General features: G+C 48.3%; 2 protein-coding genes across 6 annotated transcripts; one reads left to right on the forward strand and one right to left on the reverse strand.

Moving 5' to 3' along the window:
- Positions 1 to 9,483: 9,483 nt before the first annotated feature.
- LOC143832046 (barrier-to-autointegration factor-like) lies at positions 9,484 to 14,104 on the reverse strand. Of its 4 annotated transcripts, none has more exons than XM_077325819.1 (3): positions 13,980 to 14,104; positions 12,348 to 12,487; positions 9,484 to 10,690 (listed from the first exon to the last, which is right to left on the reverse strand). In XM_077325819.1, the coding sequence occupies exons 2-3, from the start codon at positions 12,468 to 12,470 to the stop codon at positions 10,544 to 10,546; spliced, it is 270 nt and encodes an 89-aa protein (XP_077181934.1). In that variant the 5' UTR covers positions 12,471 to 12,487; positions 13,980 to 14,104; the 3' UTR covers positions 9,484 to 10,543. The 4 variants fall into 4 exon arrangements, with proteins under 4 accessions (XP_077181934.1, XP_077181949.1, XP_077181961.1 ...); XM_077325834.1 differs by having other exon boundaries at positions 13,950 to 14,030; XM_077325846.1 differs by lacking the exon at positions 13,980 to 14,104 and adding an exon at positions 12,579 to 12,752.
- Positions 14,105 to 16,777: 2,673 nt separating this feature from the next.
- On the forward strand, positions 16,778 to 24,474 carry BANF1 (barrier to autointegration nuclear assembly factor 1). Of its 2 annotated transcripts, none has more exons than XM_077325869.1 (3): positions 16,778 to 16,884; positions 22,616 to 22,755; positions 23,783 to 24,474. In XM_077325869.1, exons 2-3 carry the CDS (start codon positions 22,633 to 22,635, stop codon positions 23,927 to 23,929), a joined length of 270 nt encoding a protein of 89 aa, XP_077181984.1. In that variant the 5' UTR covers positions 16,778 to 16,884; positions 22,616 to 22,632; the 3' UTR covers positions 23,930 to 24,474. The 2 variants fall into 2 exon arrangements, with proteins under 2 accessions (XP_077181984.1, XP_077181993.1); XM_077325878.1 differs by lacking the exon at positions 16,778 to 16,884 and adding an exon at positions 16,892 to 17,043.
- Positions 24,475 to 24,829: the final 355 nt, after the last annotated feature.

The following is a 24,829-nucleotide window of genomic DNA, read 5'->3' on the forward strand; positions in this document are numbered from 1 at the left end:
AGATCACCCCGTCCTCCCCTTGGCCACTATATCCCCCTTCCGTGCTGCTTCCTCTTCCTGGTTCCTGAGCTACACCTATGTTATTTATTTATTTATTTCATTTCAAACATTTGTGAGCCCCCTTTCTGCCTTGTGGAATTCAAGGCGGCTTACAATATTAGCTGAACTTTATCAAAACACAGTAAAAACAATAAGGATCAAACCTCGAAAAGTCCCCGATGAAGAGGCTCCTATGGCCGCCTCCCTTCTCTTTTCCTTCTTCCCACTTGCCAACCAACAAACCTTTCCTTGTCCCCCTGTCTGCAGCTTCTCCCCCTCCTTTCCTAGCTGCCAGGGTGTTCCTTGAAAGGTCTGCCTCTGCTTTATGGTGGCTGCCAGCTCAGGGCAGGTCCAGGTATTGGTCTGGATTAGGGCTCCAGAGCCACCCCTGCCCTATTGGGCTCGATTGTCCTGGTCTTGTCTCCAGAAGTTGCTCCTGGGCCTTTGATGGGCGAGGCCCTCTCCATCAGAGGATTGGTGATGGGGGCAGGGGCCCTTCTAGGCTGTTTTGGCCCCCCAGTCCACTGCTGCCCACCTGCCCCAGTTTTGCTTTCCAGGTATCAAGGCTTAGAATGTTTGGCAATGCCGCTGTGGTTGCCAAGCAACCCCCAACAGCCACGGAATTCTGAGGGCATCCTTCAAGTGACAGAGGTGGCTTCTATTCTCCCAGAGAGTCTGGATCCCATGACTTATTTTTACCCTGCAAACTTGGGTCTCCTTCAGGTCTGACCAGAGAGACAGACCTTATGCTTCTCCTTGGGCTTTTTGCCCTGCTGAAAGCGGATCCCCCTTGGGAACAGAATTTTGCATAAGTGCAGCCAATGCTTTGCAGGCATCTTCTATGACCCCACTTTTAAGAATTTTTGTTTACTGTTTGAAAGGAAGAAAATGCTTTGAAAGGGCTTGTTAGGGAGCTCGGTAAAGCAGCTCCTCGTCTGGGGAGGTGTACCCTGCGGTGAATTGTCCCTACAAGTCTCATGTGCTGGGTCTGTGGGAGACACGGAGGCAAGCTTTCAGGAGTGAAAGGGGCAGCTAGGAATGAAAGGACCAGCCTGCCAAGTGACCAGGCAACCCAACCCCAAAGAAACAGCCCATTTTCCTGAGCGGCCTCGCAGTAGGAGGCAAACCTGGCTGGGGCTCTTGGAAGGACAGCCTGGGAATGGTAATCTGTGGACATCTGGAGAGCCACCGTTCAGCCACCCCTGATTTAGAGGCTAGTTTGGAACCCCCATAGGCTCGCGCAATTCAGTTTAGCACTTTGCAGTCCGTTCCGTCAGAGACCATTACAAGCCCCAAGTGTTCCCCTGTCCCGATAGGGCAACTGGGGGCCTATAAGTGTGTTGTGCATTGTTTCTCGCTCATTTCAACAATAAAAGTGGAGGAAAAAAACCTGCTCAGTTTCCATTTCTGTGCTTCGGAGGAAAGATGCCGCTCGGTTTCCATTTCTAAGGAAAGAACAGTGTGTGTTCCCAGCCCGGCCACAGGGAGGCGCTCCAAGCCAAGACGTATGTGTATATCTGTGTCTAGAGCAGCGACGCGCCCTGGATAAGCCCAATGCTTTAGTGGGGAGAAGCCAGAACTTCCTGGGACTTTTGTGTCCGGCTCAAGACATGCAAGATTTTACTGCCATGACTCAAGAAGCAAGCGGGTGCCAGGAACTCATCTGCGCTGTCTGGAGATCCGCTGTAATCCCAGGAGAACTCTACAGTCCTCCTGGAGGCTGGTAACCCAAGCCTGGGGAGGTGCAGTTTCCAATCCCTCCCCAGTCGGGAAGCGGCCTGAGCGTCGCCCTCCCTCTCGGACTTGCCTGCCTCCCTGACCCCGACTGGGCCCGGCCCCCTCCTCTGTTGGCCGCCCCCTGTGGCTGGCCGGGAGGGAGCGAGGGAGTGGAGAGGGAAGGGAGCCAGCAGGAGGGGGAGGTTTGGGCAAGGTGGGCTATTCGGCTGTCCGGTTCACGTCTGGCCGCTCAATGAGAAATTCTGTCCATTGGACGTCAGCTCGATCCCCCGGAGTGAGAAGTAGGCTCTCAAAAGTGGGCTGCCGCCGTCACAACAACCCTGTGAGGGAGACGAGTCGGCGGAGCCCAAGATCTTGCTTCCATGGCAGAGCAGGGATTCAAGCCTGGGGGACTCAGATGCCAGTCCCACAGTTGAACCTCGACCCCCCCCCATCCAGATAGATAGATAGGTAGGTAGGTAGGTAGGTAGATAGATAGATAGATAGATAGATAGATAGATAGATAGATAGATAGATAGATAGATAGATAGATAGATAGATAGATAGATAGATAGATAGATAGATAGATAGATAGGGAGTGATGACTGATAAAGGACTAGATGTATGTTTTGACAAAGGTAAATGCCTAATTAAGGATGCAAATGAGATTGTGGCCACGGGAAGCAGAGAAGGTGCTTTGTATGTGCTGGATACCTGTAAGCAACCAGAAATTAATCTTGTGAAGCAATGCAAACATAGAGACTGTATGAATCTGTGGCATCACAGATATGGCCACCGAGATAATCAAGCAATAAAACAATTAGCAAGCCAGGATCTAACAAAGGGCTTGCAGATGAAGGGGTGCCCCATTGAACCAGAGCGATGCATATGCTGCCTTAAAGCCAAAGCAACCAGACCCAGCTTCAAAGGGAAAAGTGATTTGCAAAGAGCAAGGAGGCCCCTAGAACTTATTCACAGTGATATATATGGTTCAATGAGGACAGCAACCCCCAGTGGAAACCAATATATACTGACTTTTATTGATGATTTCTCAAGATATACTGTAACTTACCTGCTCAAAGAAAAAGGCCAGGTATTGGAGAAATTTAAAGAATACCTTGCAGTGGCCAGGAACAGGTTCACTACAGATCAGTCACTAGTATTATTTTCTGATAATGGGGGAGAATATATTGGACATGAAATGAAAAATTATCTGGCAGAAAATGGCATAGAGCATAATTTCAAAGTCCCATATACCCCAGAGCAAAATTGTGTGGCAGAAAGAAAGAACCACTCTCTCACAGAGATGTGTAGATGCATGCTCCTAGAAGCAGGCTTACCTGAGAAGTACTGGGGAGAGGCAATTAACACTGCTACCTACCTGCAAAATAGACTACCTACCAAAGGTGCTACTGCAGCACCCTATGAACTGCGGTATGGGCACAAGCCCAGTGTGAATCATTAAAAGGTGTTTGCCTCGTCTTTCCTATCCGGAATGTCCTTCCGTGAATAAAACTTTTTCTTTTCTAAGCATATCAATGAAATAACTCTGCTATGCAAACAGTCATGACCAAGTCTCTGGCCACATGAGCATCACGCACTGCCTGTGAGGCTCCCTCTGGAAAGGAATGCGGAACTCCAGTGGGTCCGAAACGCGGTCGCCAGGCTACCTCCAGGCAGTTGTTGTTAGCATCTCAGAGTTTTTTCATTGATATGCAAATGCTGTTTAGGTTAGAAAAGGAAGTTTTATTTACGGAAGGACATTCCGGATAGGAAAATTGAGGCAGAGGATAGAGCTCCTACATCTAGCTGGCTCAAGAGAAGAAGGCAGACTGAGAAGCATCCGGGAAGAAAGAGGAAATTGCCCTGAGAGTAGCAATCTAGGGACAGACAAAAGGCACACTTAAAAGATAGAAAGGTCCTGAACTCTCTGATCTATTTAACAGCCTTCTTGCTGCCCCCATCAGGGTCTTCCTCTTCCTGGTTAACTTTGTACACCAGACATTGCATACTCCAACACCCCTTCTCAAAGTCTAGTGTACAAAGTCCACAAGGTTCATCTTCTTGCGTAGACTTTGAAACTTCTCTCTGGCGAGTGGCTTGGTGAGCACATCTGCAATCATTTCATTCGTAGGACAGTAGTCCAGCTCAACAAGCCCCTCTTCTTTCATGTTTCTCACGAGGTGATGCTTCACATCAATGTGCTTTGTTCTGGAGTTGATTTTCTCTGATAGTGCAAGCTTGATGCAGCTTCGGTTGTCTTCATAAAGTTGCACTGGATTGGGTTCTTCTACCCCAAAGTCTTGCATCAGTTGCAGTATCCATTTCAGTTGTTTGCACACTTCCACAGATACATATTCCGCAGATACATATTCAGCTTCTGTTGTGGAGACAGCTACACTTTCTTGCTTCCTGCTGCTCCAGCTGATTACACCGCCGCCATAGTAGAACAGGTGTCCACTTGTTGACTTTCTGTCAGTAGTGTCTCCTGCCCAATCGGCATCCATGTATCCCACCAGTCTGGGATTGTCACATGTTGGTAGCTTTAGTTTCAGGTGTGCAGTTCCAGTCAGGTACTTTGTAAGTTCTTTGACTGCATTCCAGTCTCTTTTGGTTGGTGATTCCACCTTCCTGCACAGTAAGCCAACAGCTGCTGCGATATCTGGACGTGATATTTGCATCCTTTTAATGTGGGAGGAGGGGGGATTCCTTGCCACTTAAGGGGTCTCGTCTCTTTCCCCCGCCTTTGGCTGGAACAGAACTGTCCAGAGGAGCTGCTGGGAGTAGGCGGAAAACACCCAGCTGGGGCCAAGGAGCTCAGCTGAAAAGGCCCGTAGAAGGAAAACTCCCTTTCTGAAGCCTCGAGACTCTTCCAAAGTCCTGTCTTTGGCAACAGGCGGCAGGCTCCAACGTTTGAAGCTGGTTCAAAGGTGGATCTTTAAAGACACTCGTCTCCCATTGGGAATCAGGAGATAAGTTCAACACCATGGCGACGGGAGATGTGCGCTGTCGACAAGCAAGCACACAAGCAAGCACACCCACAACAGCACTCTGAGCACATCCAAGCAAGAGGAGCATCTTGCACGGCGCTTGGGGTGGGTGGGTGGGTGGGGAGCCACCCTGCTCCCCCCCCCCTCCAGCCATGCCCTAAGTACAAATGCGTCCTTTTCGGGTGAGGCTCCGCAGCCCAAGAAGGCAAAATGACGCTGCTTACAGAAACCAAATCGCATGAGCCCATGGTGGGTTCCCAAGTAATCTCCACAGCAGGGGTAGCCAAGCAGTGGCTCACCTGATGTCCATGGGCTATCCATCCATCCATCCATCCATCCATCCATCATCCATCCATCCATCCATCCATCACCCATCCATCCATCCATCCATCATCCATCCATCCATCCATCCATCATCCATCCATCCATCCATCCATCCATCATCCATCATCCATCCATCCATCCATCCATCCATCCATCCATCCATCCATCCATCCATCCATCCATCCATCCATTCATTCATTCATTCATTCATTCATTCATTCATTCATTCATTCATTCATTCATTCATTCAATATACCGCCCTCCTCTGAGGCTCAAAGTGGTTTACTTGGAACTGGAAAGGGGAAAAATAATATAGAACAGGGGTAGTCAACCAGTGGTCCTCCAGATGTCTATGGAGTACAATCCCCATGAGCCCCTGCCAGCGTTTGCCTGACTACGCCTGCTCTACACGGTTTCCGGCGTTCTCATTTTCTAACTGACAGCCAGCTAGCTGCAGCCAAGCAAGTTTGCACTTAACAAAGTCTGTGACTAAGTAGGAAATTCTCTCCTCTAGCATTTATATGAAAACAATGGTTGTCTGTGAGCTTTAAGTATAAGCCAAAAAGAGTCTGAAGGACATGGAGAATATAAAATAGTCCCTTTAGTTTTCCAAATACTGACAAAGAGTCCTGCTCATTAAGCAACAGCTCTAGGGGTTAGTTTACAAAATTATGACTGAAAAACTTGAAGAAAAAAGATTTTAAAAACTGTATAAACCCTTGGGTAAAAAGCAGAGTTTCTCACAACACGCCCTTCAGCGATCCAACAGAACCTCTGACCAGATTGTCTTTGGCCGTAAAAAACACTTTCTTGAGGGTAAACCCTGTTGAATAAGAAAAGACTCCTTTCTGAGTAGACCTGCCTAGGATCGCTCCCTTTATTTTGATTATTTCAACGGACCAACGAAAAACTTTCAGGTCCATGAAAACATGTCCATGACTGATTGGGGAACAGATTCAAGCGGGTAGCCGTGTTGGTCTGAAGCAGCACAATAAATTTTGAGACTGGACTGAACATTTATTTGGGAGCAGATTTTTTTTTAAGTGTGTTTGTAAAAGCACCTGAGAGAAACGCCCAGAAACGAGGGGTGCCAGGTACGAGAGAGAGGGATTTCCCCTCTTATTCAGTTTTCGGCATGAGAAGCTGCGAAAAGGTTAGGATTGGGATGCGCGGTAGGAATCCTTGGACTATCTGGCCACGGAAGAACAGAAACCTGGAGGCTGAGAAAGGAGTTTGGCGCCAAGATCCAAGGCGGGCCCGGGTAGCTTCGAAGTGAGATCCGGCAAAGTCACAGAATCCTGGAAACAGGGCGGCCGGGCCCCGGAGGGTCACCTCCTCCGGAGTGGAATCCGGAGTCTGAGCTGCGGAGGTGGGCGCGCCCGCGGAGGCTTCTCCCCGGAATGGGACCTGCTCGGTGCCGGGAGGGCAGCCAGGATCCGGCTGGGTCTTGCTGCTTCGGGCCGAATCGACACCGCCCCCCCCCTTCTGGTGCCCAGTCCCCCCGCCCCGGCAGCCGTGCCGGAGTCGGGCGCCCAATCCGCGAAGCCGGAGTTTCGCCCCGAGGCCCGCAGGCGGCGCCCTCCCCCCGGACTCTGAAGAAGCCGCGCGGAACTGTTCGGAATCCAAATGTGTGTGCCGGAAGCGCCACCTAGTGGCAGCCGGCGGATGGCTGCGCCGCAGCGTTTCCAAGCCTGAAAGGAGGAGAGCTGGCTTGCGCCTGCCTGCCTTTGCCCAGCGCCCCCGAGCCCTCTCACCACGGAAGGAAGGAAGGGAGGAAGGAAGGAAGGGAAGGAAGGAAGGAATCGTGCTGACATGCCACCCTCCTTGCCTGAGTACGATACATTCCCACTGAAGGCGAGGCTGGAGGGGGTGGGAGCAGGGAGTACTGTGTGCAGTTCTGGAGGCCTCACTTCAAGAAGGACGTGGATAAAATTGAAAGGGTACAGAGGAGAGCGACGAGGATGATCTGGGGCCAAGGGACCAAGAAGATAGGTTGAGGGACTTGGGAATGTTCAGCCTGGAGAAAAGGAGGTTGAGAGGGGACATGATAGCCCTCTTTAAGTATTTGAAAGGTTGTTGTCACTTGGAGGAGGGCAGGATGCTGTTCCCATTGGCTGCAGAGGAAAGGACAGGCAGTAATGGGTTTAAACTACAAGTACAACAATATAGGCTAGATATCAGGAAAAAAATGTTCACAGTCAGAGTAGTTCAGCAGTGGAATAGGCTGCCTAAGGAGGTGGTGAGCTCCCCCTCACTGGCAGTCTTCAAGCAAAGGTTGGATACACGCTTTTCTTGGATGCTTTAGGATGCTTAGGGCTGATCCTGTGTTGAGCAGGGGGTTGGACTAGGTGGCCTGTATGGCCCCTTCCAACTCTATGATTCTATGATTCTATTTAGTAGGCAAACTGGCTGAGCAATTCCTTAGAAAGCCAGATCATACAGGCTGAGAGCTATGTGTTTGAACTGAAATATATATTCATCCTGACTCTGCGGTAGATATGCTGGTGTGGTTTCAAAGGGGTTCTGCAGTAGCAGAAAGCACCCTGAATGCCTCCCCTCTCTCCCGTTTGAAAGGTAGTCCCCAGCCAGAGCCCCAAACACTCATTATCACGTTAAATGTGGGCAGCATGCGCGCTGCTGGAGCTCTAAAAACCCTTCCTAGCACCGCTTGCACACTCTCTGAGACTTCTTCCAGCCACACAGAGAACCCCTTTGGAGTCCCAGAGCACTCCCTATGTGTAAAACTGTACAACAGCCTACTCTGCAGGGCTGGCTTTTAGCATCAAAGATCCAAAATTAATCTGCTTATTTTATACAGGCTATGATACTTTGAAATTAACAAGGATAAAATCTTTGCGCAATGTCCAAGTACCAACTATGGGACATCATGATTGCTTTTTCACCCTATGTGCTTCTGCAGGGGAGACTCTTCTTGTAAATCCTTACAAGAGCCCGCTCTGCAGGGTTGGTTTTTAGTATCAAAGATCCAAAATCATTCTGCCTATTTTTTAATCAGGCTATGATACTTTGAAATTAACAAGGAAAAAAATACAGCACCATCCACGGGGCATTCTGATCGGCTTTTCTCCCATGTGCTTGTGCTAGGAGACTCTGCTTGTAAAATCCTTACACCTACCTGCCCCGCAGGGGTGGTTTTTCAGTATCAAAGATTCAAAATTAATCTGCTTATTTTAATTAAACCATGACTCAGGCTACAACAAGACATAATTCCAACCCCTCCCATTTCAGAGGGAGGGGCCAACCTGACCATGTGGGCAGGACCTTACACCCGCCTTAGTCCCGCCTGCTCTGCGCTCTCATTGGTCAGAAAATACTGCACGCTCATTGGCTGGGGCAACCTGACCACGTGGGCAGGACCTTACACCCGCCTTAGTCCCGCCTCCTCTGCGCTCTCATTGGTCACAAAATACTGCACGCTCATTGGCTGGGCCTGGGGCACCTGTCATGATGAATGGCATACCCTCAGTACTACTCACAGCCTTTCTCAACTTTTGTACCACTGAGAAACCCCTGAAACATTCTTCAGGCTTCGAGAAACCCCAGAAGTGGCATGATCATATAGACCAGTGGTCCCTTATCCCCGGTCCAGAGACCGGTACCGATCCATAGATCAGTTGGTACCGGGTCGCGGCTTCTCCTCATCCTCCCCGGCTGATGCTTCAGTGGCTGCCCTGCCACTCTGCTGCCGGTTCACCTTTGGTGCTCTCCAGTGGCTGCCATGGCTGGGGCTCTCCCTCAGAATGGTACAGCGCAGCTACTGCTGGCAGCGCCCCCCAGCAGGCAGGGGGAAGCCAGGGGTGCCGGTGGGAAAGCAAGTGGAGCAGGGGCTCAGGCGGCAGCACCAACGTCCCTCGGCAAAAGACTACCCCCACCCCCGGCCTCAGTAAAATTGTCAAGCGTTGACTGGTCCCCAGTGATAAAAAGGTTGGGGACCACTGATAGACTATGGTTGGAAAGCATAGTTATGTACATGCACACCCAGGACCCCTCCTTCCCACTCCCTCCAGGCCCATCTTTGGCTATGGGGGTGGGGGCGTGTGCGGGTCGACGTGACCGTATATGGTCATATCATTTGATAAATGTTTAACAAAATTTTTAAAATATATATATAACAATTAACTCCCACCCATTTGGGAAACCCTTCTAGGGCCATCAAGAAACCTCAAGGTTTCATGAAGTCCTGGCCTAGCAGGAAACAGGCAAGTCTTCAATTACTATCCACTTTGTTACTCCAGGTAGGTGCTGTGTGTATTGCACATTCCCAGAATATGGGCCTAGTCTGGACACCACTCAATCCTACTCTCCATTCAGAGAAGGCAACCCGCCAAGTGTACCACCCCCTCAGCCATTCTCCCAATTCGGTTTCAAAGAAGGCTGAACATCAACACAGCTCATTTTATTGTTTAAAAACTTTACAATGATTTTTGTTCCTAACGTTTAAACAAGTGGCATAAAAGTTAGGTGGGAGGATCCAACACTGTTTGCAGATAATGGTGTCATTTAAATATGCATCACTTTATTTCACAAAACAGCTAATTCTCAGGCCAATTATATCAAAATCGGGGGAGACGAAAATGAATCTCCCTTTAAATCAACAGTCGGATGAGGCTTCAAGAGTCAGCTGGCCTGACAGCCGAAGGGAATATATCGAAGCCACACAAAAGAGATCCGATTCTACAAAGCCTTAAAACGGATTTTCCCCTCCCCCTTTCCTCAATCCCCTCCATGGAGGAAAAGATGTTTGATTAAAAGACTGTGGTAACAAAAATATTTTCTGGCAATAGGAGCGGTCATCCCAGGGACACATTTTAGATGCTGGAAGTTTCACAAGGAAGAGACAAGTGGGGAGGAAGGAAGATTCAACCTCTAGCTACCGTATTTGTCGGCATATAAGACAAAACTCTGGTGCTGGAGAAGACTCTTGCGAGTCCCTTGGACTGCAAGGCGAACAAACCGGTCAGTCCTAGAGGAGATCAGCCCTGACTGCTCTTTAGAAGGCCAGATCCTGAAGATGAAACTCAAATACTTTGGCCACCTCATGAGAAGGAAGGACTCCCTGGAGAAGAGCCTAATGCTGGGAGTGATCGAGGGCAAAAGAAGAAGGGGACGACAGAGAATGAGGTGGATGGATGGAGTCACTGAAGCAGTAGGTGCAAACTTAAAAGGACTCCAGGGAATGGTAGAGGACAGGAAGGCCTGGAGGATCATTGTCCATGGGGTCGCGATGGGTCGGACACGACTTCGCACATAACAACAACAAAGACAAAACATTTCCACTCAAAATACAGTACGATGGGCCACTATGGGCAACTATGTCTATCCCAACTGAAGTGTACCCGACGTATAAGACGCCGCCCCCACTTGGAGGCATGTATAAGTAGTCTTATATGCCAGCAAATACTGTAACTACAAAAGCCCCCAACAGCATCCACCGAGGTTTTGAACCAGAATGTTCACAAGAAGGCGTTGCACCAATCCCTCAGGCAGCCGTAACAGTCTCTGGATTGCTTGGCGTTGGCACCACACGTATCTTTCAGCCACTTGTGGAACAGGTCTTCGTCCTTCTTCAGCACCAGGAACTGCCCGAGCACCACGTAAGCCTAGGTTTACAAAGGGGGAAATGTATAGCGTCAGCAGCTGGGGCAGAAGGTCTATAAACCTACCAGCCACAGTCAAAACTGCAAGACTCTTTCCCCCTCTGGCAAACATGATCAGCTATATGCCAAAAAACTGCCCCCTCTTTCCCCAGCACCAGCTGGTGCCAAACACGCCCTTGGCCTTCTTGCCATGTCGTCTTCTTGCCCAGCGTCAGGCAGTGTTCAGCATTCAAGCTGTTTCTGCCAGCCCTTCCCAGCCCAAACAGGACAGAGTCCAACATAGCAAGCAGCAGAACTTCATGTGTTGACCATGGGGAGAGCCTAGGGGTTAAAGACACCATGGAGGCAGATCGCCTCTGGTGCTGGGAACCTAATCGGAGCCCTAGAGATAACAGAGATTGAAAATTCCAGAAATTGGTCTACCACAGAACCAGCTGGGCCAGGGGCGGGCGCTTCAAGTGATCTTCTTCATAAGACAGCCTGCTGAAGTTAATGCTCTGGACAGAACTGCTCTGAATCAGACACTAGACTCCATTCCCCAGAACGTATCTGTTTATCGTACGGCGTCTCCAGGTCATAGTCACTGAGACAACAAGTTGTGAGTGGGCAAGGCAGCCAAAAGTTGGTGACTCCTCACTATGTCCAAGAACCCACCAATCAGGTCTCAATTATTCTGTAATGGCACGGGGGGGGGCATAGATGGGGACGGAAAAAGCAGGCAGAGGGGGCCACTAGCACCCAGAAGAAGAGGCAGAATTGGTTCTTATATGCCACTTTCTCTACCAAAAGGAGGCTTACAATCACCTTCCGTTTCTTCTCTTAAAAGATACCCTATGAGGTAGAAGAAGAGGAAGAGTTGGTTCTTATATGCCGCTTTTCTCTAACAGAAGTAGTCTCAAAACGGCTTACGCTCACCTTCCCTTTCCTCTCCCCAAAACAGACACCCTGTGAGGTAGGTGGGGCTGAGAGAGCCCTGATATTACTGCTGAGTCAGAACAGCCCAAGGTCTGGCTGCATGCAAAGGAGCTGGGAATCAAGCTCGGCTTGCCAGATTAGAAGTCAGTGCTCCTAACCACCACACGACGCTGTTTCCCAGTCCAGCACAAGGAAGAGCCTGCTATTTCATGCTGGGCGCCAGCATGGTGAAGTGGTTAAGAGCTTCTAATCTGACCAACCAGACTTGATTCCCCATTCCTCCACATGCTATCCGATGGGTGACCTTGGACCCATCACAGTTCTCTCAGAGCTGTTCTCACAGAGCAGTACTGTAAGAGCTCTCTCAGCCCCACCTTCCTCACAGGTTGCCTGTTGTGGGGAGAGGAAAGGGAAGGCGACTGTAAGTCACTTTGAAAAGTAGGGTATGAAAACACGAGCTCTTCCTCTTCTGTCCATACCAAGACCTACCTAGCTGCAGCACAGCTGCACCTCCGGACCACGCTCTAACATAGCAGTCACAAAGCCCTGGGATAGCAGGTTGTAGGAAGCAGGCTGGTTTCTCTGAGCATGGCTCTCCAATAGCACTAGACACATGCCTTGGCAGCCCCCTCTCAAGAAGAACTGCAAAGGACTGATGCATTAAGGCCCAACTTTCCTGCTTAGCTAATCAGCCCCCCCCCCCACCCCTGGGGCGTCAACATGCCTTTCAGAACCCAGAAGATACCTTATCAATGCCTTTGTCCTCCAGCTTCTTGCCAAGTCCATATCCAATGCCGGCTAGAGTGCCGACAGGCTTCGTGCCCAAGGGTTCTACCACAAAATCCCGGTGCTTCTGAGTGGTGGTCATTTTGGCTGCTGCTCTGCCTGTGGGCAAGAAGAAAACCAAGGATCAACCAGGTATCAGGATTAAGAGGTTAAGACAGAATATCACTTAACCCACTACAGTTGCACACACTGTCCCACTAGGTCAGCTGCTGTCATGGTATCATCACAGTTGACTTGTTGCCTGTTCCATGAAAGAGATCAAGGAGTCCATGTCGAAGGAAGTTTTAAGCATTTACATTCCCCAGATGTGGTTAAACCAGGCAGCTCTGATGCTGCCATGACCCAACTGGGAGTTTTCCAGAATCTGCAGTCTTCTCTGGGCTACAAGATAAGGCAATGAGTGAGGATGGCAGCAGCTGGCCTGGGTTGCAGTGCTGCTAAACAAGGCAACATGGGATGTTGGAGCCGCTAAAAAGGATACCAGCAACCCCTGCTGGTCAGTGACCCCGTGAAGCACAACACGGAACCAAGGCACAATGATTCTTTTGTTTTAGACCAGGGGTAGTCAAACTGCGGCCCTCCAGATGTCCAAATGCTGGCAGGGGCTCATGGGAATTGTAGTCCATGGACATCTGGAGGGCCGCAGTTTGTCTACCCCTGTTTTACACCTTTCAAGGGTGCAAAGGGCATTCAAGTTCTTTCTTCTTCTGCAGACCTTCTGTTCCAGGTTTGAAACTGTCAATATTAGCACTGAACACCAGATGCCAAGCCAGTCTATTTCGCCTGAAATCTTTATGCTGTAGCAGCTAAGTAGATATACTGTAAATCAATACATTTCAGGTATGTATCTGTCCCAGTACGTAAAAAGTAAGAATCATAGGATCATAGATTTGGACCGGATCTCCAGGGTCATCTAGTCCTGCAGAACGCAGGAATGCAAGAGGGGTGGGACATTCCGTTTCAAGAATAAAAGGGCTCATTTCGGTAAGGGTTGCGGAATCCACTGACAGGCAGCTCACCCTCTTTGCAGTTCCGCCCTCAAGTCAGTTACTTATATATGTGGACTGATATATTTCCCCTCTTGCATACAAGTAACAAAAACCATAATTTAAAAAAATGGAAAGAACTAAAGCAGCAGTAGAATAAAAACAACTAGAAACAGCAAAGAGCCAACAAAACCTTTAAAAAACCATGAAGGTCAAAATCAAATGCTATTTTGAAAGGCAAAAACTCCAATTATTGGGGATTGGATGAAGAAAAAACACTGGAGGGGGAGAGGATTAGTGAGGTGAGGAGGGAGATGTTCCAAGAGGAGACACTTTTGCAAAAGTTGCAATACTATTTTCCCACCTACGGATATTTTCCCACCCCACATATCTCAATATGGTCTGTTATCTACAGTAGTCGGAGATGTACATGCGAACACTATACAATGAAATTATTTAAATTTGAATCAGAAGGTTTTCTAGAAATCTTTCCAATTAAAAATCTCCCAGAAAACCCACATCACTGCATAAGGCAAGGCTGGATTTCGCACTGCTCTTCAATTTCACAGACCTACCTTCCCTTCCTTATGCTATTCAACACTGACCTGCCTCCAAGCTGAAGGACCAGCTGCTACTGTAACTAACTCGGCCCTGGACGTCCCAACAGAAAGAAATGTTCCACACTCCTCCGTCTTTAAGATTCCGTTATTTTAGCGGATGTGTAAGGGGGTGTGGTGGGCATAGGCTGAGGCTCCTGTATCTGTTTCAGTATTGATAAGAGATCCTTCCGAGAAGAAGCAGGGCGTCTAGCTCACTCCACTAAGGACTTGGGTGTGATCCTCAATGCCTCCCTCTCCATGGAGACACAGGTCACAAGCGTAGCATGACTGTGCCTCCCAGACAATATGCCCCTTCCATCCAGAAGTAGAGCGAGGAAAGAGCTGCTGATGCCACAATCTACACAGAGGATGGTGGTGTGATCCCCCTAAGGCAGCCTTTCTCAGCTTTTCTACCACTGAGAAACCCATTCTTCAGGCTTCGAGAAAGCCCAAAAGTGGCACGATCATGCAGAATATGATTAGGAAGCATAGCTGTGTACGTGCCCACTCGGGGTCCCTCTCCTCCCCACCCCCTCCAGGCCTATAACAGGCCATTTGGGGAGGGGGTGGGTGGGTCAACATGACCATATCATCCAATTTTCCTTATATACATTTTTTAACAAATTTAAAATATATTAGATGAATTAACTCCCACCATGCAGGAAACCCTTTCAGGGCCATCAAGAAAGCCCAGGACATCACAAAACCTTGGTTGAGAAAGCCTGTCCTAAGGGGGGAACCTGCTGTCAGTGTCCATCCAGCGGTGCAGACTTTGACAAGCAGGAAAATGGAGAATGGGAGGGCTCTGCTAACAGGCTGATGCCTCCACCATCCCACGCCCGTCCTTGCCATCCGCCTCCTGGTGCTCCCGGAGACGCCCCTGCCCCGGGAGAGCTGCACGGCTTGTCAGAGGCCAGCAAGGTCACGCAAGAGAGATCTGGCCACCCCTGCAACAGAGGACCTGAGCCACCATCCAGCAATTCCGCAGTCATTTCCCTGCGTGACCTAAAGATGCTATTGGACTCAATTTTTGTTGTGCTATCCACAGCAGGCAGCAGAGGGCAGCTGATGGCAGCAAAACCAGAGGCATCACCCAGAAATGCAGCCAGAGAACCCAGACTTGAAGCAATGGGCTTGTCTACCTCTCCCACCTCACCCTGCCATCGGCCATTGTGACCCCTGTGCCTGAGTTTGCTGGAAGGAGAGGCCCTGGAGACCCAGAGCCATCCCCACCTATGAGGAAGAGTCCAGCCTTGGTGTGGATGGTTTATCTGACCCGGCAGGGTAGTGAGGGAGCTCTGCCAGAGCATCTGGTGAAGTGGGCTCCAGTTCCTTAAAGTTTATGCTAAAATAAAAACGGGATTCCTCTTTATGTCACAGAACAACAGCACAACAAGATTCGTTACAGCAACAGTGACGGGTCTGTGGGCACAACCAAAATAGAGTCCAATAGCACCTTTAAGACCAACAAGGATTTAAACAAGGAGTGAGCATTCAAGGGCATACATTCTTCCTCAGATTCAAGGAACCACCATCATAACTGAGGAGATATAAAGCAAATTGTGGCAAATTAGTAAACTCTGTCATAATATCCAAATTAAGGTGCCAAGTGATAATTCTTTGCTAAAACAGCAATTGCTGTCCCTAGTTTTAATAGGTCCCACAGTAACGCACATAACCACAGATAAGACCTCTGTAAATTACACACACATTTGTTCCTATATCATCGCTGCATAATATATTCTGTTTGATATTGTAGTCGTTTGGAGTACCTCTACCTTGGCCCCTTTCATGGTATTCTTAGGCACCTCTATCCATTCAATGTATGGCTGCGAAAGTTGGACCACAAGGAAGGCTTTTGAACGTCAAAGAATTGAGGCTTTTGAACTCTGGTGCTGGAGAAGACTCTTGCGAGTCCCTTGGACTGCAAGGCGAACAAACCGGTCAGTCCTAGAGGAGATCAGCCCTGACTGCTCTTTAGAAGGCCAGATCCTGAAGATGAAACTCAAATAGTTTGGCCACCTCATGAGAAGGAAGGACTCCCTGGAAAAGAGCCTAATGCTGGGAGTGATCGAGGGCAAAAGAAGAAGGGGACGACAGAGAATGAGGTGGCTGGATGGAGTCACTGAAGCAGTAGATGCAAACTTAAATGGACTCTGGGGAATGGTAGAGGACAGGAAGGCCTGGAGGATCATTGTCCATGGGGTCGCGATGGGTCGGACACGACTTTGCACATAACAACAACAACAATCCATTCAACAATCCATATAACAATCTGTCTACAGAAGTATGTTGGTCTTAAAGGTGCCACTGGACTCAACTATTTCCATCCATCTACAGAAATTTTTTATACTGTTGCTGTCGAAGTCTTGCGGCGGTTCACAGGTAAGTTAGAATGAGACTTGGCCAGCAGTGATTGGTGATCTGGTCTTGCCAAATCTAACCTGAGAGGTAGATTACGCTGAGAAAAGCTACTGGCTACTACACAATCTCGAGTAGTTATTATTTTATTATTACTATATTTATTGGATTTGTATACCACCCTCCCAAGCGGCTAAGTTGCTTATAAATATACACACTCTGCGCAATCTATATGACTTGTTACATAATCGTGAGATGAAAAACGAGTCTTATTTAGTGTAGCAATAATAGCCATCTCCCTCTATTATTCCCACCTCCCACTCCAGGGCGCCCACACAGAAGAAACTTCCAGTCCTACACAACCATAGAAAGCCTCCGGAGAGGCTAGAGCGGGCCCTTTCCTCGCTAAGGCGTCACTAGCCGGGAGAGCCAATCCAGTCCCACGGAGGGCAGTCCGCGAGGCACCCGGAAGTAGAAGTGCGAGAAGGCGCAGGCGCAGTGAGTGCGGCGCTGATTGGGCGGGAGCGACGGTTGGAAGACAGGCTGAACGGTGAGCGGCGGGGCGCGCCAAGCAGGCGGTGGGGCCGGGCTCGGTCCCCGGGCGGCGGGGGAGCATGTGGGGCTGGCCGCGGGTCGGCTCCGTAGGGGACCCAACGTTCAGCTGTGCTGATCCCGCCAGGGAATCTCGGCCCGTCCCCTGCAGCCCCAGGTGGGCGGAGGCAGTGTTCGTGGCCCACCGTGCAAGGCGGGCGTTTTCGACTTAATGTGTTACGGCCCGTTTTCCCAGCGTTAACTCAAATCCCCGATTTAAGGAAGTGTTTAGTATTAAATGGATGTTCGGCGCTACATTTTAAGTTCCTTTTGCTTATTTGTTTTTTTGGAAGTTGGCTCCTCGCTGCAATTCTTGCAGTTTTGCACTGGAGGAGGGGATGTCTGTCTGGAGGTGCGTTATCTGGTGGGAGCCTGGGTTTCTCGCCCTCCTCGTTCTCCCAGCGACCCTATGAGGCCGAGAGAGACTGTCACACTGGTTCCTTATGATCCATTCTGTTTATTTTGAGCCAGCTTGGTGTAGTGGTTAAGAGTGACGGTCTCTAAGGTGGAGAGCTGGGCACTCCTCCACATGCAGCCACCTAGGTGACCTAGGACCAGTCACAGTTCTGTTAGAACTGTTCTAACACAGCAGTCCTGTCAGAGCTCTCTCAGCTTCATGTACATCACAGGGTGCTGTGGGGAGAGGAAGGGAAGGCAATTGGTAAGCCACTTTCAGACTCCTTCAGGAAGTGAAAAGCAGGGTATAAAAACCAACTCTGTTTTTAAAATTTCTGCTAGCAGACTTGGGCGCTGTTGGGCAGAATGGTGGGGAAATAACTGGCTTTCAGTAGAAGAGTAGAAAATTTTATTTAGTGTTTTTAAGTAACATTTTGGAAATTTAGAAAAATAAAAGCGATACTTGGAGCCTTCTTGAGAGCCAGTTTGGTGTAGTGGTTAGGACTGCGGACTTCTAATCTGATATGCCAAGTTCGATTTTGCACTCCCCCACATGCAGCCAGCTGGGTGACCTTGGACTCACTACGGCACTGATAAAACTTCTGACTGAGCAGTGTTATCAGGGCTCTCTCAGCCTCACCCACCTCACAGGGTGTCTGTTGAGGGGAGAGGAAAGGAAAGGTGATTGGAAGCTGCTTTGAGCCTCCTTTGGGTAGAGAAAAGCGGCATATAAGAACCAACTCTTCTTCTCCTCCCCATGCTGCTTGGATAATGTTGGGTAACATCAGCAAACAGGTGATTCTGCGTGCTTCTGCTGGCAGCTGCTCCTTGCAATACTAGTAGTGGATTATTAATTACATTTTTATACTGCCTTTCCCAAGGGCTCAGGGCAGGTTACAGCATATAAATTGCAATAATAAAAGGTACTTAAAATAATTGAAATAATCAAATACAATGCAATTATTTATTCAAATTATTAAATTATTTAAAACATTAAATTGAGTGAAAATTGAGGACAGAACATTGTAGATGTTGACTGTATGTCATTGTACCCCCACTGCATAAAAGCCACAGCCAATTGCAGCGTTTGCCTGGTCTTCAAGCTGTTTCTTTCCAAAAATTCAAAATTATACAAGTGTTCAGTTCCTTGCTCCACAGCTTCTGAAATGTCAGTGTCTAAAGAATTGTCTCTCCTCGTAAGAGCCTGCATACCACCTTAGATCTGCCCAGTGTGCTTGACTGTCAGTTCCTTTCCTTGGCTTTGCTCACCTGGCCTCAACCAGAAATTTGTCTTTTTCACACCAGTTTGCCTGATCTATCTGTACAGCAATATCATTGCTCTTTTTTGGGATGGCTTGTAAGTGTCAGGTGCTCATTCTGGTCCATTCAGGTACCCTTTCAAATCCCCTCTCTGAGCTTCCTGCTCCCCCCCCCCCCCTTTTCCATGTTCTTCCTCTCTCCAGGAAACATAGTCGCCCCATCACTACCTTCCTCCCCCCTTTCTCTTTCCCCTCTCCCGGAGGTGATGAGATGATGAGATTCGGTGCTCCACTTTGAAGTGTAAAAAAGCAGGAGCTGGCTTCAAACACTTCCTCTTGGGAAGGGTCTACTTATGTGCCTATAGAACCTGAATCCGATCTAAAAGCAGTGACACAGTCAATTTTCCTGTTCTACTTGTTGCCTTAGCTGAGTTGCCTTAGCCTGTGTGTCCTGTCTTCAATAAAACCAACTTTCTGGTGAAGTACGGGTGTCGGTAGTCACTAGCTTTTGGATATTGAGGAGGGGGCTCCACAACTGCACTATCTGCTGGGGTTCTTGACAGTAAGACTTATGTCACTCCTCCAAAGGGGCTTGTGTTGATATTGAGAAGAGGTACTTGTATGTTATAGTCCAGTGATGGACGGATGTTCTGGATTCTCAAGAACAATACAGTATTGGATTCACTTAGCATGGTTTGTTCTTCTCTAGTTAGTTGGCTTTATTAGCATGTGGAGGGAACTCCTGATTGGAAGGCTGTTTGGAGGCCATTCGTGACTTTTCAGGAGGCAACTTTCAGAATTAGGGTGCTGGCCTGAATGTACCCTTGGTCTGATCTAGCAAGGCTCTTAAACTTTGAGCATGGGTGATTCTATTTTGATCCTGCACCTTCTGTGCTCCCTTTCCCTGCCTCTGTTGCAGGGCATTTTTGTGCATGGTGATCCTCACTGGTGCTGAGTATTGGCACCATTGCAAGGGACTTGGTGAAGTGGGGAAATCAATGTTACCTTATGTATGGCACTTTTTTAAATTTAAAAAAAATCTCCATTTCTTCTGAGCATAAGGTTTTGTGTATGGTGAGGGGTTTGAAGTAGTAATTTGGCAAAATGTCCTGAGCCTCTCTCCTGAGGATAGAAAAATATTCTGGATGATTTGGTGGTGGTGGTGGATGTTCCTAGCCTTGCAGTGCTTGGTTCGTTTCTCCTTGTCTTGAAATGCTCCCTTCTTCAGCAGGCTCCTACATGGAGCAAGCTGCCTCATCCCTGTTGAAAGGGAACATTTGGGTGTGGTCGACGTTTTCCCCTTTGGGGATCCCTGCCAGTAACCGTAGGAAGATGGAACATAGGGTGGGGTGACACAGAGCCAGTGTGATCTTGCGATAAGAGACTACAATCTGAGACACCCCAGTCTGAATCCTTATTCTTGCCATGGAACTGTGTTTGGTGACCTTGGGCCAGTTGCATTGTCTCAGCCTACCCTACGTCACAGGGTTGTTGTAAGAGGGGAGAATGATGACAGAAGCCACTTTGGGTTCCCATTGAGCAGAAAAAAATGGAGTATAAATTAAATAAGTAAATATTCTATGGCAGGGGTAGGCAACCTGTGGTCCTCCAGTTGTTCAGTCCATGAACATCTGGAGGATGACAGGTTGACTACCCCTGTTCTATGGTGCCTATAGAGACTTGGCTGCATTGAGTCAAATATGACATGAAGGAGATCACAGAAACTGCCCTTGGTTCTGCCATCTCTTCTCCCATATCTGGAGGGGGGGGGGGGTGAGTGCTTTTTCAATGTACTTGGCTGTCTGTACGTCTCTCCCAAGCATCCTTCTGGTCAGGAGGTGTATCCCGGTGAGGGTCTGGAAATCAATTGGGCTGGCTGTGCCTCTTGAGTTCTCAGGGCTGTGTGTGGCAATGCTAGCTGGTGAGGAAACATGTTGGGTGACATCAGCGGCTAGACGGAGGAGTGTGGAACATTTCTGTTGGGAAGTTCAGGGCCGAGTTAGTTACAGTAGCAGCTGGTCCTTCTACTTGGAGGCAGGTCAGTGTTGAATAGCATAGGGAAGGGAAGGTAGGTCTGTGTAATTTAAGAGCAGTGCAAAATCCAGCCTTGCCTTATGCAGTGATGTGGGTTTTCTGGGAAATTTTTAATTGGAAAAATTTCTAGAAAACCTTCTGATTCAAGTTTAAATAATTTCATAGTCTACTGTTCGCATGTACATCTCCGACTACTGTAGATAACAGACCATATTGAGATATGTGGGGTGGGAAAATTTCCGTAGGTGGGAAAATAGTATTGCAACTTTTGCAAAAGTGTCTCCTCTTGGAACATCTCCCTCCTCACATCACTAATCCTCTCCCCCTCCAGTGTTTTTTCTTCATCCAATCCCCAAGAATTTGAGTTTTTGCCTTTCAAAATAGCACTTGATTTTGACCTTCACGTTTTTTTAAAGGTTTTTTGGCTCTTTGCTTGTTTTAGTTGTTTTTTTTTCTACTGCTGCTTTACTTCTTTCAATTTTTTAAAATTATGGTTTTTGTTACTTGTATGCAAGAGGGGAAATATATCAGTCCACATATATAAGTAACTGACTTGAGGGCGGAACTGCAAAGAGGGTGAGCCTGCCTGACAGTGGGTTCTACAACCCTTACCCAAATGAGCCCTTTTATTCTTGAAACGGAATGTCCCACCCCTCTTGCATTCCTGCGTTCTGCAGGGGGTTGGACTAGATGACCCTGGAGATCCCGTCCAAATCTATGATCCTATGATTCTTACTTTTTACGTACTGAGACAGATACATACCTGAAATGTATTGATTTACAGTATATCTACTTAGCTGCTACAGCATAAAGATTTCAGGCGAAATAGACTAACTTGGCATCTGGTGTTCAGTGCTAATATTGACAGTTTCAAACCTGGAACAAAAAGTCTGCAGAAGAAGAGAGAATTTGAATGCTCTTTGCACCCTTGAAAGGTCTAAAACAGGGGTAGTCAAACTGCGGCCCTCCAGATGTCCATGGACTACAATTCCCATGAGCCCCTGCCAGCATTTGGACATCTGTAGGGCTGGTCTAAAACAAAAGAATCATTGTGCCTTGGTTCCGTGTTGTGCTTCACGGGGTCACTGGCCAGCAGGGGGTGCTGGTATCCTTTTTAGCGGCTCCAACATCCCATGTTGCCTTATTTAGCAGCAGTGCAACCCAGGCCAGCTGCTGCCATCCTCACTCATTGCCTTATCTGGAGGCAGCGGCACTAAGGGGTCAGAAGTTGCACACAGCCGGAGTACACAACAGCAACACACATCCTCCCTTTGTCTTCTAGCATGACTGGAGAAATCACAGCCACTTAACAACTGACTGTCGTATGGCCAGAGGCCAGATTTTCAGAAGTTGTGTCTTTGAAAAGACATTGTTAAAATCATGGCATGAAAACTTCTCTTGATCTGTTTTCTCTAAAATTGTCTTGTTACATCTTATGATAACCCCACCTAAAATTTGGAGTAGTTTATCTAATTTTGGGGTGTGTGAATATTTTCACGGGGGGAAAGACACCAATGTGAGTAGAATGAATCTACAGGACCAACTTCTTGAGATCCTGTACCTGCAAAAGTTAGCTGGTGATGCCATAGTTGACTGGATATTGCCCTGCCTAACTAGTACAGTTGTTTGGAGAACAGTAATAAGGTTGCCTTTACTGTTGCTGTTTTCTGAAGCACCCCTACCTGGATGATACCTGAGGATTTTGCTTCTTTTCACTGAAGTGCGGTTACCTGCAAGAGACTTTTAGCCCAGAGAAGACTGCCGATTCTGGAAGAACTGCCAGTTGGGTCATGGCAGCACCAGAGCTGCCTGGTTTAACCCTGGCTGGGAATGTAGACGGCTAAAGCTTCCTTCGACATGGACTCCTTGATCTCTTCTTTCATGGGACAGGCAAAAAGTCAGCTATGATGATAGCAGCTGACCTAGTGGGTTAAGTGATATTCCGTCTTAACCTCTTAATCCTGATACCTGGTTGATCCTTGGTTTTCTTCTTGCCCACAGGCAGAGCAGCAGCCAAAATGACCACCAGCCAGAAGCACCGGGATTTTGTGGCAGAACCCATGGGCGAGAAGCCTGTCGGCACTCTAGCCGGCATTGGAGATGTACTGGGCAAGAAGCTGGAAGACAAAGGCTTTGATAAGGTATCTTCTGGGTTCTGAAAGGCATGTTGACTTACTGCCAGGGGTAGGGTGGGGGGCTGATTAGCCTGGCAGGAGGGTTGGGCCTTAATGCATCAGTCCTTTGCAGCTGTTCTTGAGAGGGGGCTGCCAAGGGACTGGCATAAGGCATATGTCCGGTGCTGTTGGACAAACCAGCATGCTTCCTACAACCAGCTGTTCCAGGACTTTGTGACTGCTATGTTAGGGCATGGTCTGAAGGCGTAAGATACAGCTGCGGGAAAGTAGGTCTTGGTGTAGACAGAAGAGGAAGAACTGGTGTTTTTCATACCCTGCTTTTAAAGTGACTTACAAACACCTTTCCCTTTCCCCAGAACAGGCAACCTGTGAGGGAGGTGGGTATGAGAGAGTCCTGACAGAACTTCTCTGTGAGCTCTTAGGAGAACTGTGATGAGTCCAAGGTCACCCATCGGACAGCATGTGGAGGAATGGGGAATCAAGTCTGGTTTGTCAGATTAGAAGCCACTGCTCTTAACCACTTCACTATGCTGGCGCCCAGCATGAAATAGCAGGCTCTTCCTTGTGCTGGACTGGGAAACAGCGTCGTGTGGTGGTTAGGAGCACTGACTTCTAATCTGGCAAGCCAAGCTTGATGCCCAGCTCCTTTGCATGCAGCCAGACTTTGGGCTGTTCTGACTCAGCAGTAATATCAGGGCTCTCTCAGCCCCACCTACCTCGCAGGTGGCTGTTTTGGGGAGAGGAAAGGGAAGGTGATCGTAAGCCGTTTTGAGACTCCTTCTGGTAGAGAAAAGTGGCATATAAGAACCAACTCTTCCTCTTCTTCTACTTCATAGGGTATCTGTTTTGAAGAGAAGAAACGGAAGGTGATTGTAAGCCTCCTTTTGGTAGAGAAAGTGGCCTATAAGAACCAATTCTGCCTCTTCTTCTGGGTGCTAGTCTTGCAGTTTTGACTTTGGCTGGTAGGTTTATAGACCTCTGGTTTCACTGCCCCAGCTGCTCACGCTACACATTTCCCCCTTTGTGAACCTAGGCTTACGTGGTGCTCGGGCAGTTCCTGGTGCTGAAGAAGGACGAAGACCTGTTCCGCGAGTGGCTGAAAGATACGTGTGGTGCCAACGCCAAGCAATCCAGAGACTGTTACGGCTGCCTGAGGGAATGGTGCGACGCCTTCTTGTGAACATTCTGGTTCAAAACCTCGGTGGATGCTGTTGGGGGCTTTTGTAGTTAGCTAGAGGTTGAATCTTCCTTCCTCCCCACTTGTTTCTTCCTTGTGAAACTTCCAGCATCTAAAATGTGTCCCTGGGATGACCGCTCCTATTGCCAGAAAATATTTTTGTTACCACAGTCTTTTAATCAAACATCTTTTCCTTCATGGAGGGGATTGAGGAAAGGGGGAGGGGAAAATCCGTTTTAAGGCTTTGTAGAATCAGATCTCTTTTGTGTGGCTTCGATAGATTCCCTTCGGCTGTCAGGCCAGCTGACTCTTGAAGCCTTACCCGACTGTTGATTTAAAGGGAGATTCATTTTCGTCTCCCTCAATTTTGATATAATTGGCCTGAGAATTAACTGTTTTGTGAAATGAGTGATGCATATTTAAATGACACCATTATTTGCCAACAGTGTTGGATCCTCCCACCTAACTTTTATGCCACTTGTTTAAACGTTAGGTACAAAAATCATTGTAAAGTTTTTAAACAATAAAATGAGCTGTGTTGATGTTCAGCCTTCTTTGAAACAGAATTGGGAGAATGGCTGAGGGGGTGGTACACTTGGCGGGTTGCCTTCTCTGAATGGAGAGTAGGATTGAGTGGTGTCCAGACTAGGCCCATATTCTGGGAATGTGCAATACACACAGCACCTACCTGGAGTAACAAAGTGGATAGTCATTGAAGACTTGCCTGTTTCCTGCTAGGCCAGGACTTCATGAAACCTTGAGGTTTCTTGATGGCCCTAGAAGGGTTTCCCAAATGGGTGGGAGTTAATTGTTATATATTTTTTAAATTTGTTAAACATTTATCAAATGATATGACCATGTATGGTCACGTCAACCCACACACACCCCCTCCCCCATAGCCAA

Source organism: Paroedura picta, chromosome 1, assembly GCF_049243985.1.
Source record: "Paroedura picta isolate Pp20150507F chromosome 1, Ppicta_v3.0, whole genome shotgun sequence".
NCBI lineage: Eukaryota > Metazoa > Chordata > Lepidosauria > Squamata > Gekkonidae > Paroedura > Paroedura picta.

What these genes read in the sequence shown, in the direction of transcription:
- LOC143832046 (XM_077325819.1), bottom strand. Translation starts at nt 12,470, where the DNA reads ATGACCACCACTCAGAAGCACCGGGATTTTGTGGTAGAACCCTTGGGC. An exon ending in AGGACAAAGGCATTGATAAG is followed by an intron (nt 10,691 to 12,347) that starts GTATCTTCTGGG and finishes TTGTAAACCTAG; the next exon opens with GCTTACGTGGTGCTCGGGCA.
- BANF1 (XM_077325869.1), top strand. Translation starts at nt 22,633, where the DNA reads ATGACCACCAGCCAGAAGCACCGGGATTTTGTGGCAGAACCCATGGGC. An exon ending in AAGACAAAGGCTTTGATAAG is followed by an intron (nt 22,756 to 23,782) that starts GTATCTTCTGGG and finishes TTGTGAACCTAG; the next exon opens with GCTTACGTGGTGCTCGGGCA.